The sequence below is a fragment of the Anomalospiza imberbis genome, chromosome 6 (assembly GCF_031753505.1).
Source record: "Anomalospiza imberbis isolate Cuckoo-Finch-1a 21T00152 chromosome 6, ASM3175350v1, whole genome shotgun sequence".
NCBI classification, from domain to species: Eukaryota; Metazoa; Chordata; class Aves; order Passeriformes; family Viduidae; genus Anomalospiza; species Anomalospiza imberbis.
Window position 1 is genome coordinate 4,051,310 of NC_089686.1, and position 15,187 is coordinate 4,066,496.

Genomic DNA, 15,187 nt, shown 5'->3' on the forward strand with positions numbered 1-15,187 from the left:
CAGAGCTTCTTTGTCTCCAGCTTCCAGACACAACAGCTGTTTCAGGGGGCCCTCCTGGCAGCCTCTCCCAGGTGTGGTTTTGGCCAGCACAGGGGTAAAAAGTGCCAGGTGAAAGGATGGGTTGTGCAGAGCTTGTGGTGTTTAGCTGGAAACTTCCTTCCCCAAAAGTGCTGCAGAGATGGGTCATTTCTTGGTAGATAAGAGATGAGACCCCACAGATATCTCCATGCTTGGTGTCTCTCAGGAAATAACAGGGACCGACTCCTTGAACTCAGCACCCAATGGATTTCATCCATGTGCACAGAAATCAAATGAATTTAAAAGGCTTTTCTTAGTTTTCCTGGTGTTCTTTCCAGTTGGTCAGCTACAGTGGACAAAAACCCAGCCCAGATAAACTGATATTCATGAATACCAGTGGATATTATTCTGCAAAAGCTTTGTTTGGGAAGGTCAAGTTGTACGGCATTATCTCATATTTATGAGTGAAAAAATCCACAAGGTTCCTGGGAAACAGGAAAAAAGGCTGCAATTCCTCCTGTATTGCAGAAGAATTATTTGTGCTGATTAAGCTGTTGCTCATTAGCTCACCAGGCTTATCAAGGCCCCAACCCACAAGGCCTTTGACCCTTGCAGGAATGATAGCACAGAATATTTGGACCATCTTGGGTCACGCTGCACCCATTTTGCCTTTTTTTTTTTTCCTGCTAATATCATGTGTCAATATATGCACAGCTGACCCTGCTGGAGAGTCCCCTGTCCCCTGCAAGAGGCTTCAGTTCCCCTGTGCTTCCTTTCGCAGTGTAAGTTCAGGCAGATTTGTGGAGAGCAGGAGATTTTGTTTGCGCCTAAATCTTTTTGTAGGATTTTCCTTAAAGGCCTTAATGCCATGGGAAAACATCAAGAGGCAAATTCTGCTTTGGGTTACACCAAAAGGGGAGTAAGTCAGCTGAAGGCAGTGAGGGAAGCTGGATTTATCCCAGTGGAGGCAGAAGCAGAACTCAGCCCCTTGCACTTTGCTATTTTCTGCACCAGCAGCTCTGGCCTTTGAAAAATGAGATGCATTTTTCTCATTGTGGCTTGAGAGGAGCCTGCAAATGCCAGATGACAGAAAGCAGAGGAGGAGAAGTCTGAGGCTCCTAAATTAGAAGCTGTGGCAACTTCAGGCACTGCCCTATAGGAGCTGCCCTTGGCTTTATGTTAAACGCTGTTTTCTTCTGATTGTCAGCATTTGGTGTTAAAAAGATGCTCAGGGAAGTCTCGTTTGACCTCAAATCCATGACTGGGCAGTACCAGATTGGAAGATTTGTCTCTTTATGGGATGGGATTTGGAGCAGCTTGGCTTAGTGGGAGGTGTCCCTGCCCATGGCAGGGTGTGGAATGAGATGGGCTTTAAGGTCTCTTCCAAACCAAACCATTCCATGAAGATTTTGGGGTCCTTGCCACAACATCTTCCACAAGGCAGCTGGTTTGGTCATGGACTTCTCATGCAGTGCTCTGGCCACTTGGGTGCTGAGCAACTGGTGATGCGAATGGGCAAGCCAGGTCTGGGAATACACCAGGATTTAATCTGGATTTAATGTAATCCATTTAATCTGTTTCCTAGCCTGGCCTTCCACAGGAAATGGAGATGGAGCCAAAGTACCCTGATTCTGTTTTTGTGCTTCCTGGCCTCTAAGGAGAAAAACTGCAGGACCTGTGCAGACCTTGAAACAAGGGGATGGAGCACGTTCAGGAGATTTTCCAGGATGTGTGGAGGGTAAAATTCCACCTGAGCTCTGGGGATGCTGCTGAGCTGGGACATGCTCCTGCCAGCCACCAGCACACTGAAAGAAACATGCTTGGGGTTTGGGTTATTTTTTGAAGCTGTGGAGATTCCCACTGTCCCAGCCTGAATTTTTGGTGAGGTTTATGCTTAAATGGTTCAGCCATTACTGCAAGTGTATAAGAAGAATATTGTGTTCTGCTCCTGTGTAATAAAAACAGCAGCTCTGGGACTGTCACCCCTGGGACATGAACTAGGGCTGAGCCAGAGATAAGCCTGGGAAAAGCAAACCAGCCCACTCAGCCTGACTCAAAATCCTATCCAGGGGTTAACCTCCCAACTGTCTTCCCTCCAAAACTTGGATTTCTTACATTGGAGCTCTCCGGGTAACGTGAGCTTTCCACAAAATGGCACATCCTGCATGCTGGCACACCTCTGACAGAGGTTAGAAGGCCATCAGCAGGGCTGCTTGGATACAGGGAAATGGGAATCATGGAATCACAGAATGGTTTGGGTTGGAAGGGACCTTAAAGCTCATCTGATTCCACTCCCTGCCATGGGCAGGGACACCTTCCACTAGAGCAGGTTGCTCCAAGCCCTGTCCAAGCTGGCCTTGGACACTGCCAGGGATGGGGCAAGCCCACCATCTCTCCTCCATTCCAACACTACCTGCTGCTCAGCATCTCCACAAGTTCATTTTGGTCATGTATCAACACACCACAGTCCTTGTCTGTGACCTCATCTATTCAGAACAGGGGGAGGAGAAAAGGTTCCCATCACAATCTTACCAGAATGAGATTAATACAAAAACCCTGTGGGAGAACACAGGTGTTGGAGCTGACTCTGGAGCTGCATCAATTTCCAACCGGAATGAAAGACAACCTCAAGTAGCTGCACCGAGGATTTGTTCAATGGAGGAATTTGTTCCAATCTATATTACAAGTCATGAGTTCTGCAGCATTCCACTAACAAGCTACAAAATGGCTAACTATCCTTCTGTACAAGGTCTTTTAAGGCTAAACTATCCAATTAAGAAATGACACCTAAATCATTTTCACTTTTAACCCAATAACTAATTGCTCAAAGTCCGCAATGTGGACTTTTCTGTCCGATTACAAAATACCACCCAAATCCATGGAGAAGGAAGAAGAAGGTGAAGAAGAACAACCAGCCAGCGCCCTAAAACCTCCATCTTGTCCCATATATACTGCTATATTATAAAACCTTAAACAGTTTTCCACCCTGTGAAATTACACACTTCTAATCAAACTGCACACCCGTAATCCCAGTGCTATCAATCAATTTTGGAAGCCTTCTTCATGGCCTCAGGTCAAATGTAGTATTTTCTTGAGGGTCTGTGCCCTTCAGCACAGAAAGTTTAAAATTCTCAACACCCAGTATTCCAACACATGTCCAGGAACAACAGGATGCTCCCAGGACTGGGTGTGCTTTTATCCCACTTTATTCCCCTCTGCACCATGTCCAGTGCAGCCACGTTACTGTAACTGGGATATGGGAGGCTGGTCTTGCCCCTCTCAACAAGCAAGTCATAAAAAGCAGCTTATTCCAGCAACTTAAGAACAAATGAAAGCAGCATCACCTCCTTTCTCATGCTTTGCGGGCAGCCATACATCGCCAGTGGAAATTCTGCCAAACTTCTTGTTTAAATACAGGAGCTGGGCTTCTTTGTATTGTTGGTGGTCCCCACGAGGACCTGCTCTCCTTGCATGGGGATATTGTTTAGAATGAAGCCTGGGCTGGCTACTTTGCCATTAAAATTCCGTGCCAGCCCAGCGCTGACAATATTGAGGCTTTGCTAAATGTGTGTACGTGTAAGTTCATTAAATGGGTGCTGACTGTTGTTACACGAGTACAGCAGTTGAGTGCTTTCTGTATTAACCTTATCACCTGATGGGTGAAAGAAAAGGTTTAGCTAAAGCTTAGGACTAATTGAATGGTATTTCAGTATTTTCTTATGTAAAACTGGTTCTGGTCTATTGTTTTTATTTATTTGCAATAACTGTGCTCATTCAAGTTTGTAATGACACTGCCATGGGTGAATAGAATTTGCTTTAAGTATTATTCTCCCTTTTCCTATCTCCTGCCTCCTCTAAACTGTGTCTCTCAGGAGAAAATCTGCAACAGAGCCTGGTAAAAAGACAACTCTCTAAGTACACAGTCATTTTGGGGAGATACGTTCCCAAGCTGTGTTTTTAAAATTACTTCTAGCAGTTCCTGTTTATTTTCTTTGCCTGCCTTGGGTATTTCCTGTCGGGCTGAGCACCGAGCGTGGAGCTGGAGGAGATAGGAGAGAAAAAGCCTCTTGAAGAAAGGCGTGAGGTGTCTTATCACCAAGACACTGCACAAACCAGAGCACTTTCTTTGCTCGGTTGCCACTAGAGTATGCTCTCGTGCTACAAGTTCCAAGGATTTTTTAGAAATAAATCACTCTGTGTAGCACGAGGCCGTCTTTCAAATGCTTTCCACTTGCCCCAGTGGTTTGGGTTTTTTTCTAAGTAATACTTCTTTTTTTTTTTTTTTTTAATTGCTGTTGAGCACATACTCAAAGCTCTGAGAAAGTCTGGAGGGTCACTCTGTGGTGAGGTGAATCTAACTTGGGTTTGGACAACTCCCAGCTTCCAGAATGTGGGTGAAAACGGCCAAAAAATATCTTACCTGTCTAAAAATAACAAAAAAAGGTGGTTTGCATGTTCTTCCTGTCTTGGTCGAACCCCTGGGTCATGGCTGGTGCAGAAAGGGGAGGCAAATCTCACGAATTAATAGATTTCTGCTTACAGAAGAAACATGCAAATTCCCCTTTTCAATATAAAGTGTGCCTGTAATCCCAGCCTTTGAAATGGTGGTAGTTATTCAGTAAGATAAAGGCTGCTGTGAGCCTGCCCTACCACATTACAGCAAAGTACTTTGTCACTGGCACCCTAAAACTTCCAGCTTCTGCATGACAAAGATACAAAACAACTTGCAGGACAATTAAAGAACAGTTTGTCCTCACCCTATTATTACCAGCCATTCTTCCACGTTTCGATATTTGCCCGTAAATTGCTACCTCCCCCATCAATATAATTGTAATCAGCCACGGTTCACATTTGTCTTTGGATGCCTTTTCCAAGGGAAACACAAAGAAGGAAAAATACGCAAAGAAAAAAGCCACGCTCCGGATAAAGAGCCTCGCCACCAGCCTGCTTTCACACACAGGCTGCGCACTTTGCTGCTAAAATTACATTTTAGGAGCCCCAACGGGCGCGGGAACAATGACCCCGCTCATTTCCATAGTGACAATGGCTGGCGGAGGATTGGAACGTGTCTTTTTCCTCTCCCCGATGGTGCTCAGCCAACAAGGGCAGAAATCTGCCAAGGAGTTGGGTCCGTGGAAGCTCTCGGTCACCACGGAGCTGGGAGGTTCCCTTTGGGATGGGAGGCAGCCGCTGGGCCCAGGCGGTGCTCACACCCTCAGACAGCAGCTCCTCCAAGCAGCCCAGTGACTTCTGAGTGGGTCCAAACTTCAGCTTTTCTGTACAGCCCGGCTGAGCGCACAGAGCTTCTCGAAATTCATCAAATCATAGATGGCTTGGGTTGGAAGGGACCTCAAAGCTCATCCTGTTCCACCCCTGCCATTGCAGGGGCACCTTCCACTACTATCTCAGGCTGCTCCAAGCCCTGTCCAGCCTGGCCTGGGACACTTCCAGGGATCTAGGGGCAGCCACAGCTTCTCTGGGCACCCTGTGCCAGGGCCTCACCACCCTCACAGGGAAGAATTTCTTCCCCGTATCCCATCTAAACCTATTCTCTTCTAGTTTGAAGCCATTCCCTCTTGTCCTATCACTCCATGCTCCTGTAAAAAGTCCCTCTCCAGCTCCCTTGGAGTCCCTTCAAGGGGGACTGGAAGGCCACAGTGAGGTCACCCCAAAGCCTCCTCTTCTCCAGGCTGAACACCCCCAGCTCTCCCAGCCTTTCCTCCCAGCAGAGGGGCTCCATCCCTCAAATCATCTTGGTGGCCTCCTTGGGACTCGCTCCAGCAGGTCGATGTCCCTCCTGTGCTGGGGACACTGGAATTCCCTTAATGCCTTCCTTGGTTTCATCTTCCAGGGGTTTTGTGCTGCTGTTTTGGCGGGGCCCTTCGGCAGCAGCTTCTCCAGCCCCCAGAGCACGACGCATGCTCCCTCAGTTGTGGCAGCCCTTCATCCTGCTCTTTTTTTTCCTTAATAAATGCAAACCTAATTTTCTAACGTCCCCACTTAGATCTAATCCAGAAGGCTGTTTATTATCCTCGTTACCCTCTTCTATACCTTTTTCATTTGTATTCAAAAGCCTCTCTTTAATCTGCCTCAATTCTGCAGGTACGGCCTCGCCGCTCTTTCGTACAATCCCATAATGATTTCCACGGATGTGTTTTAGTCCTCTATCGATAGGTCTCGGGATGCTATTTGCCTTCCTTAACTGCTTCCCGCAGCGGGAATCGCCGCTTTTAATAATCCTCGCGCTGACACCTCCAATCTTTTCCTTCACCAGCATCTTGTGCCACCCCATCCCGGGGTTAAATCTTTATTATCTCTGTATGGGCACGCTGGGGCTGGGGTGGAGAGGCTGCACCCAGCACTGCCCGAGGAGGGCTTTGATGTGTCTGAGAGCGGCCAGGAGGAGCTGATCCTGAAAAAACCCCGTCCTGAGGGGACGATCCCGGGAGCAAGGGAAAGGCAGGACGCGCACCAGTCCCCTCCTCCCCCCGCCTCTCCGCGGTGGTTTCGCCTCGTCCTCCCCCCCCCGTCCGCGCGCGTTGGTCCCGCCCGGCCGCACTCCCCCTTCGCCCCGCCGGCTGTACCAACTCCTCTCCGCGGGGGAGGATGGAAGAGGGCGGGAGGCCGCGCTGAATGGCCTCACGGGGTTCGCGGCTCTCTCTGTTCTCTATCTGAGAATTAAATTAAGAGAAGCCCCGGAAGGCGCTTTGGGAAGAGCGAGAAGGCGAGCGGGACAGGGGGGCTCCCCCCGCGGGGCGGTGGATGGCACAGCCCGCCCGCCCCGCGCGGCCGAACCCGGAAGGTGGCGGCGCACATGGGCGCGGGGCCCGGGCCCGGGGCCGGGGTCGGCACCGGGATCGGGATCGGGATCGGGAACGGGGCGGGAGGAGCCGCCGGGGCGCTGGGCGCTGCCGTGGCTGCTCTCTACACGGCCACGCTGCCGCCCGCCCTGCCCGGCGGGGATGCGGGTAACGTACCGGGTCACGGCTGGTGCATCGCGGGGGGCGTGGGGGGGACGAGCCCTTAGGGACCGGCGCATCCCTGTCACCCCACGGGGTTGCTGTCACCCCGCAGGAGCTCGTGCATCAGTGTCACCCGTGTAGGGTTGGTCTCTCCAAAGGAGCTGGTGCGTTGGTGTCAGCCCTGGAGGATCGGTGTCACCCCACTGGGTTGTCATCGCAGAGAGTTGCCCACTCCAGAGGGACTGGTGCATTGTTGTCACCCCATGGGCTTGCTGTCATCCCATAGGGATGCTCATCCTGTAGGGGCTGGTACTTGCTGTCACCCCATAGGGATGCTCATCCTATAAGGGCCGGTACTTTGTTGTCACCCCATAGGGATGCTCATCCTGTAGGGGCTGGTACTTTGCTGTCACCCCATAGGGATGCTCATCCTGTAGGGGCTGGTACTTTGCTGTCACCCCATAGGGATGCTCATCCTATAGGGGCTGGTACTTTGCTGTCATCCCATAAGGATGCTCATCCTATAGGCGCTGATACTTCGCTGTCACCCCATAAGGATGCTCATCCTGTAGGGGCTGGTACTTGCTGTCACCCCATAAGGATGCTCATCCTATAAGGGCTGGTACTTTGCTGTCACCCCATAAGGATGCTCATCCTATAGGGGCTGGTACTTTGCTGTCACCCCATAAGGATGCTCATCCTATAAGGGCCGGTACTTTGTTGTCACCCCATAAGGATGCTCATCCTGTAGGGGCTGGTACTTTGTTGTCACCCCATAAGGATGCTCATCCTGTAGGGGCTGGTATTTGCTGTCACCCCATAAGGATGCTCATCCTGTAGGGGCTGGTACTTTGCTGTCACCCCATAAGGATGCTCATCCTGTAGGGGCTGGTATTTGCTGTCACCCCATAAGGATGCTCATCCTGTAGGGGCTGGTACTTTGCTGTCACCCCATAAGGATGCTCATCCTATAAGGGCTGGTACTTTGCTGTCACCCCATAAGGATGCTCATCCTATAAGGGCCGGTACTTTGTTGTCACCCCATAGGGATGCTCATCCTATAGGGGCTGGTACTTTGCTGTCACCCCATAAGGATGCTCATCCTATAGGAACGGGTGCATTGCTGTCACCCCGAAGGGTTGCTGGTCCCATTAGGTCCCCGTGGCCACTGGTGCAGTACAGCCCCTTTTGGGGTGCTCACCCCATTGGGGTTGGTGCATTTAAAGCTCCCCACAGGTGGGTGCAGCAGGGACACCCTGCATTGGGGTGTGCACCCCTTGGGGCCAGGGCAATGGCCCAGTGGGGTCAGCACAGCAAGGTCCCCCCGGGGCTGGTGCCCTCGCCCCACCCCATAATGGTTTGCCTGTATTTGAGCCTTTCAGAGAAGGATTTAGCCAGGGGACAGCTGGTGGCTTTAGGGGACAGATGTGGCATCCTGCCAGCTGTGCTGTCACTTCTTGGACTGTCACTGTCCCGGGCTTGTGCAGCAGGGAAATCTTTGGATCTGCCTGCCTGCAAGTGCAGCTCCCTGGCAGTGTCACTGTCTGAATTTTTGTGTGAATTTTACTGATGTAACATGTTCTTGCTTTAAAAATACTTTGGTTTTCTGTGTGTGGTTTGGAGATAGGAGGGCTTGGGGTTTTTTTTTTGGGAATATGTTGATGATTTTTATTCCATGGAACAAGTGTCCAGGATACTTTCTTTCTGTGTCATCCCAGAGCAGTTCAGTGGCTCTGCTTAACGCTGTGCCTCCTGGTTACCAGCGGTTTCAAATCCAAGCTGTGCATGAAATTCCTTCTAAATAAAGGGCATTTTAATGGATTAATGTATTTTACAGGCTCAGGATGTGTGGAGAGAGGGGCACTAACCAGGCTGGCCATGAGCATCCTGATGGCTTTTGCTTCTGCTCCCAAGTTTCTAAAAGGGCTGGGTTTGCTCCTGGGTGTATTAATTAATATGTGATGATTGATATAATTACAGTTGTTACCATTTTGGTTTTGTGATAATTTTTGCCTTTTTTTTTTTTGTCTGTGGAAAGCACCCTGTGCTCTGAGCTGTTCATGCTGCACGAAGCCTCAGGACCCTGGTTCTTAATTGTGCTTGAGCCTGGATTCTCCCTCCGGGATGCAAATAAGCATTAGCAGCCTTTGCAGAGAGGGATGCAGGTTCTCCTGAGGGTGTCATGGATGGATGCTGGGATTTGATTTTTTTGTTTGATGTGAATTATCCCAGTAGACAGAGCAAGCAGCCAAACAGCACATGGGTTCACCCCACTTTCCACAGCTTATTGTGGTGTTAGAGGAAATCCCTCAGGACAGTGTCCCCTGACCAGCCCTGTGACCTCGCTCCTTGTCTCTCCTTATTTATTTATTTTTTGAATTTTCTTCTAAATTTGCTGCCTGCCTTCCTTGTGTTCAGTGGGACGGAGCAGACACAGGTTCATCCCTGCTGTCCCCTTGTTCCTGTCCCAGCCAGCATGGTGTCCCATCACAGTGTCAGGACTTTTTTGGGCATTATTCCCCTGGTTTCTCATGGCTTGAGCATGGAATGCCTCAGCTGGAGTCCCTGGAATGTCTGTGCATGGTCCTGCTCGAGGTGTTTGATTTGCCTGTGCCTGAAACTTGTGCCACCAAAAGCACTGAGGCTACTTGTGTGAGTAAAGAGCTGCTTAAGGATTTGCTGTATCTGCTTCCAGGCAGGGAGCCTAGTATTTTATTTTATATTTTATTTTATTTTATTTTATATTTTATTTTATTTTATTTTACTTTATTTTATTTTATTTTATTTTATTTTATTTTAATTTTTTATTGTATATTTTATTTTATTTTTTAAGCTCTCTGTATTTTTAATTGATCCCAAAATTTGCAGTAATCCGAAAATGTCAAAGGCCGTTGGTATTTCCACTGGCAGCTTGCTCGTGTTACTTAGTGTTAGAATAAAGAAATGAATGAAAGAATAATAGGGGCAGAAGGAATTATAATTCAGAAACATCCACAGATGTTAAAACAGCTTAAAAAGGGATCAAATGAAGTTAAAAAAAAAAAAAAAAGAAACCAGCCAAATGTTCACTGTGATTTTTCAAACATCAGCTCCCAATCTTGCTGGGAATAAATCAGAGTTCAGGCAGCATTGGGCCTGTTGCCTGAACACCTTTATGGGGGAGTCAGAAACTCGTTTACATCAGGAATCACTGAATATTCTGAATTAAAAAGGACCCACAAGGATCATTGATCCAACTCCTGGCCCTGTGGAGGTGGAGGGAATAAACTCTTCAGTTTGAGCCAGTGCCTGAAGATGCCACAGGTCATTCTGTTTCACAAGACAATGAAACCAAGCTTTTGGGTGCTGTAATTCTTCCTGTGTGTGTTTTGTTATTTTATATCAGTGCTCCTCACTCCTCCAGCCCATGGAGGCTGTGAGGGATGCTCAGGTGTGTGGGTGGGAGATGGAGAATTAACCTTATCCAAAATGTGCTTATTTTGATTTTCCCACTGGAATTCAACAGGCCTGCAGCCTGTGAGCTTATCTTTTGCAGGTCTTTTTGTTTTTTTCTGTTTTTATTTTTCCTTAATTCTTACAAGGCAAAGTTGTGCTGTTGTCTTTCAAAGCTTGGTGGTGGCTTCCACCAGTGGTTTATTTATATTGTTTCTGCAGCTTCCTGGTTGATTTGTGTTTGTGTTTCTTTGGGGTTATTCTTGCCTTTGGTATAAATGTCACAACAATGTGAAGTTAAATTTTTGCATTTTTAGATGCAAAAATTGCAATGCATATTGCTGCGTCCCTTTAGGAAGGACTTCAGCGGAGGTGAACCCATGCCTGACTTGGGAGCAGCATCCCTGGGATGTGGTGGGTGATGGGCATCACCAGCTGCTGCACACTGGGGAGCCCCCACAGTGCCAAATTTAGGGTTTCCTTTATTATCACCATCCTTTGCTGTGTGCAGGAGGATTGATCCCTTCCCAGCCTCGCCGTGCCCTGGAAATGTTGGAGCTGCTGAACTCTGAAGGGCTCAGAATTGGGATGGGTGGTTTTCCCACCGCATCTACTTTTTGGGGGCTGTTTAACAGTGGGGTGAAATATTCCTAAAATAAGAATAGCCAGTGTTTGCAAGTGCAGGAAACTCCATGTCTGAGAGATTTTGGTGCAGGAAGTGGCAGGTTTGGCCCCAGTCACTTCCAGCCCACAGCTCTGATTCTGCAGAAGTTGCCACCAGCAGTAAGGGGTTGACTTGAATCTTCATTTTAAAATGCAGCATTTAGTGCATTTTACTTTAAATCCTGGTGTCAGGACTTCAAGGTGCCATTTGTACAATCCCCCTTGCCCCCCTTTGCGTGGCGTGATGAGGACGTGATTGTACAAAAATTTCACATATTGTTAATTTAGCATTTAAAGCCACCAGCGCCCTTCATTTGTGTCTTTCCCATCTAACAACGCCTCCATGACCTTGGTGCTTGCAAAGTTAGCAGGACCAGTAAAATTGGATTATGAAATTTGAGGGAATGAAGGAAAACCAGCCGCAGTTTTTAATTTTGTTTCTCCCTGAATGCGTTGCGCTCATTGAATATATTCAATGTATGTTGTTCAGGAGAGTTTGCTGCAAAATGCCAACTATTCTGCTAACATGGCAGTTTATTTTTGTGGCAGTTATTTGTCCTGGCATAAAATACAAACAAAATGCGAGATCTCAGTGCTGTTTCTATTGGGAGCTGGGTGCAGCATCCACTGACAGGTAAAAGTGAAGCAGAATTGCTTTAGCATCAAGGGAGAGCAACCTTCCCAGATAAGTGGATGCAGATTTGCACAATCAGTGATTATATTTTTCCTCTTTAAATACTGTAAAGCTCTGGTTTTGTGTTGATTTCTTTTTTTTTTTTTTTTTTTTGTTGAGAAACAACAGGGTTGTTGAACAGACAATGCAGCTTACACGTTGCAAACCGTAGTGCTTGAAAGTTATCGAGTCAGATGGTTTTAAATTAAAAATACACACACACAAACGTCTGCATTTTGAGAGTCTCAGGCCATTCTTTGCCCGAGCCTACCTATATTTTCACTTATCTGTTCACAAAAGTCTCGCGAAAACATACAAAAGATATTTTGTGCAATGACATCAGAGGGAGAAAATATTCTTAGAAAATTTCATGCTGTTAAATCTCCACAGATTTACAGTTTTATCCAGTCAAATTAATGCAAAACCCCAATGCAAGCATTTGGATTTTGAAAACTTTGGAGGAGTGTCATTTCCTAATAGTAATTATTGGTTTTACATTATTTTTTCACAGGGGAGCTGATCACAGCCGCATATGAGCTTGGAGTAAGTATTAGTTTTATTGTTTAATCAATGCTCTCATTAACAGTTTTAGGAATTAAGGAAGTTTAATTAAGCATGGAGTAAAGTAGATTAATTTATTTTCAAACCACAGTTTTTACTAACTTATAAGTACAGCACGCGACAATTTACTTCAAGTTTTAAATCCAATTAAACTAAATTATAAAGCAAAGGCTTTACTGTATATACAGTAGCTGGCTTATTATCAACCCAAATTTTGTATAAGCTGGGGAGAATAAAATAAATCGGGTTAACAATTTTAATAAGTTTTATTATTTAATAAACTTTATTATGGTGCATGATCCCTTTAGGCAAGACCTTAGGACTGTCAGCGCGGTGGTAATCCGATAGCAGTGTGGTCTTTCAACTTGCTAACCAATAAAATAGTTGGGAAGCTGCTTTTTTTCTAAAAAAAAAAAAAAAAAAGGAGGGGGGGAAAAAAAAAACAACAGCCTTTTGAATGACCCTAATATACTGTGAACCCAAACAAGGAGTCCTTTAAGGCACGCTAATGAAACGTGGCACCTCCTTTTCCTCACCGCCTCATTATTATGGACGAGGCGTGGAGCCAGATCCACTGAGGGAAAAATCTTGGTGGGGCTGGGATGGCTACCAGGGTTTGGGATGGGCACCTGGGGTTGGGCTGGATATGGGGATTTGGGATGGGCACCGGGGGTTGGGCTGGATATGGGGATTTGGGATGGGCACCGGGGTTTTGCATGGGTACTGAGGGTTGGGATGGGCACCGAGGGTGGCTCGGGGAGCGGAGCCGCTCGGGGCTGCCCCGCTCCCATTCCCAGCCTCTCCCCCCTTTCCAACCCCGTGTCCCTCTGTCCGTAGGTCGCCCACCCTCCCGGCTACCCCCTGTTCACGCTGCTGGCCAAAGTGGCCACGGAGCTGCCCGGCGGCTCCCCCGCCTTCCGAGTCAATCTCCTCTGCGGCTTGGTGGGAGCAGCTGCTGCCTCTTTGCTTTTTTGCACGGTTTTCAGGTAAAGTCCTCGGGGGCGCTTTTTCCTTGGATTCGTGGTGCTTCCCCGGCGGCTCGGGACGTTCCCGAAGGCTCCCTCTGCTCCCCGCTGGCCTTCGGACCGGCATTTCCCCCCCGCTTCCCTAATTAGTTCCTCTGATTAACCTAACAGCAACTTAATCTGAATTTGACCTTCTTTCCTGCACAAAAGCCTCCCCCTCTTTTATTTCCCCCCCCCCCTTTTTCTTTTCTGTTAAATAATAATAATAGCAATAATAAAAAGTGCGCCCTTTCCCTTGCCCAGGCGTGACAGGTTGTTCAGGCTCATTATCACAAATCACCGCTCGGTTTAACTAACCAGAACTAATGAAGTTTGTCGTTCTCGAAAGATGCAGATGGTCTGTTTAAATTAACAGGATGAGCTTCACCTATCGGGAAACCGTGAACTTGGTTTAATTGCAGCTCCCGGCGGAGGTGGATGGGCAGTTGCCTGCCCGTGGTACCCAAGTTGCAGGGAGAGCATCCCTGGCTTTCCCTGGAGCAGCTCCGGGCCGGGAGGGGATGTCCAGAGCCTCCTCTCCGCACCTCTAACCTTGGGAGGACAGGGAACAATCGGGATGCTCACGTGGTTGTGGGGTTTTTGTTAACCCTGCTCGTCTTTGATGTGCAAGTTCTGGCTGCTCTTAACCTCAGCCTGACCCATATTTGAGAGGATTATGGCAACCCGTATAAACAATTTCTGATGTTCTTTTGCAGGGAAAATAGGGCACGTTTTGAGGCTGCAAATGGTATCGGGGCGCTCCGGGATGAGACGGGGCGCTTCCCGACCGGGATTATTTTGACAAAAGCCCTTTTCTCCCTCCCGTTTCCAGAGCCACCCCTAAGGAAAACCTTCCTAGGGAGTGAAAGCAACCTAGAAATAAAAGCAGGAATAAACGGGGAGGTGGTGGGGGGCAGATTCTGCACAGCCTGAGAGCCCTGAGCTCACTTAAACTTTGTTCCACAGATGTTCCACATCTTTCTCTGCTGAAGAGGAGTTGCTTTTTTTGCACATCACCTCGCACGTAGCATCAGCTCCAAAGCACACCTATTGGAATTGCTTGAGTAGTTCCTAAATATTTCTGTAGGCATTTAAAGTGATTGCTTTCACTGGTGGGTAATACATGTAATTAAGCCGGCGTTATTTAATTTAATATCCTGTATTTCGCAGCCTATTTGGGAAGCTGGAAGTGGCGCTGCCCTCCCGTGCACAGCGCCCAGCGCAGCGTCAGAGCACAGCTCCATTCTGTTAAAAACTCCTGCAAGGAGTTGCTAAAGGTTTTATATATCTGGTTCTGATTTCTCTTTTAATGATGGTTATTCCCATTATTGCAGTTAATTGGAAGATCTTCCCCAGTTCTTAGTTTGAGCCGCAGTGTGACAGTTCCTTGGGTGCCCGCTTTGTGCGTTGGAAATGATGCAATCGTTCCTTTAGAGAAATAAGGATACAGGAGAGAAATGACAGGCTAAATTTGAGAATTATTTTGGGAATTACTTTAGCACTTCTGAAGGTTTAGGTGTTTTGTTGGTGTTTAATTGGATTTGGAAGATGGCGCTTCTGTCAAATTTAGAATTTGCATGAAGGAGCAGAAAACATAGAAGCAAGAGATGATAAAAACTATTAAGACTTACAGAAATTATTTCATAGATACTGACAGGACCAATCATTCAGCCTTGCAGTGATTGCTTTTTTTTTTTTTTAAATAATTGTAAGGTCAATTTTATTTCCAAATTACAATGTTACAATTTTCCTTTCAAGCACCTTAAAATTGATATATTTTTTGGGACATTCATTTGGCTAAAAAAAAGAAAGAAAAAATACTGCTTTTTTTATTTACTTAAAAAAAAATATAAAGTGTTCACTAGCACTGTCTG

General features: G+C 47.2%; 1 protein-coding gene and 1 long non-coding RNA gene across 6 annotated transcripts in view; one reads left to right on the forward strand and one right to left on the reverse strand.

Annotated features, from left to right (window-relative positions):
* The window catches only part of LOC137476559 (uncharacterized), a 340,942-nt gene that overhangs the window by 297,732 nt on the left and 28,023 nt on the right, over positions 1 to 15,187 (reverse strand). The window lies entirely within an intron of this gene.
* TMEM260 (transmembrane protein 260) overlaps positions 6,802 to 15,187 on the forward strand; it is a 32,904-nt gene continuing 24,518 nt past the window's right edge. For all 5 annotated transcript variants that reach the window (XR_011000403.1, XR_011000404.1, XM_068194900.1 and 2 more), the window contains exons 1-3: positions 6,802 to 6,986; positions 12,260 to 12,291; positions 13,147 to 13,295. Coding sequence is in view for 3 of the 5 variants with exons in the window: in XM_068194900.1 (XP_068051001.1) it covers positions 6,833 to 6,986; positions 12,260 to 12,291; positions 13,147 to 13,295 (335 nt within the window). In the remaining 2 variants the exon portion in view is untranslated. The remainder of the gene's footprint in view (positions 6,987 to 12,259; positions 12,292 to 13,146; positions 13,296 to 15,187) is intronic.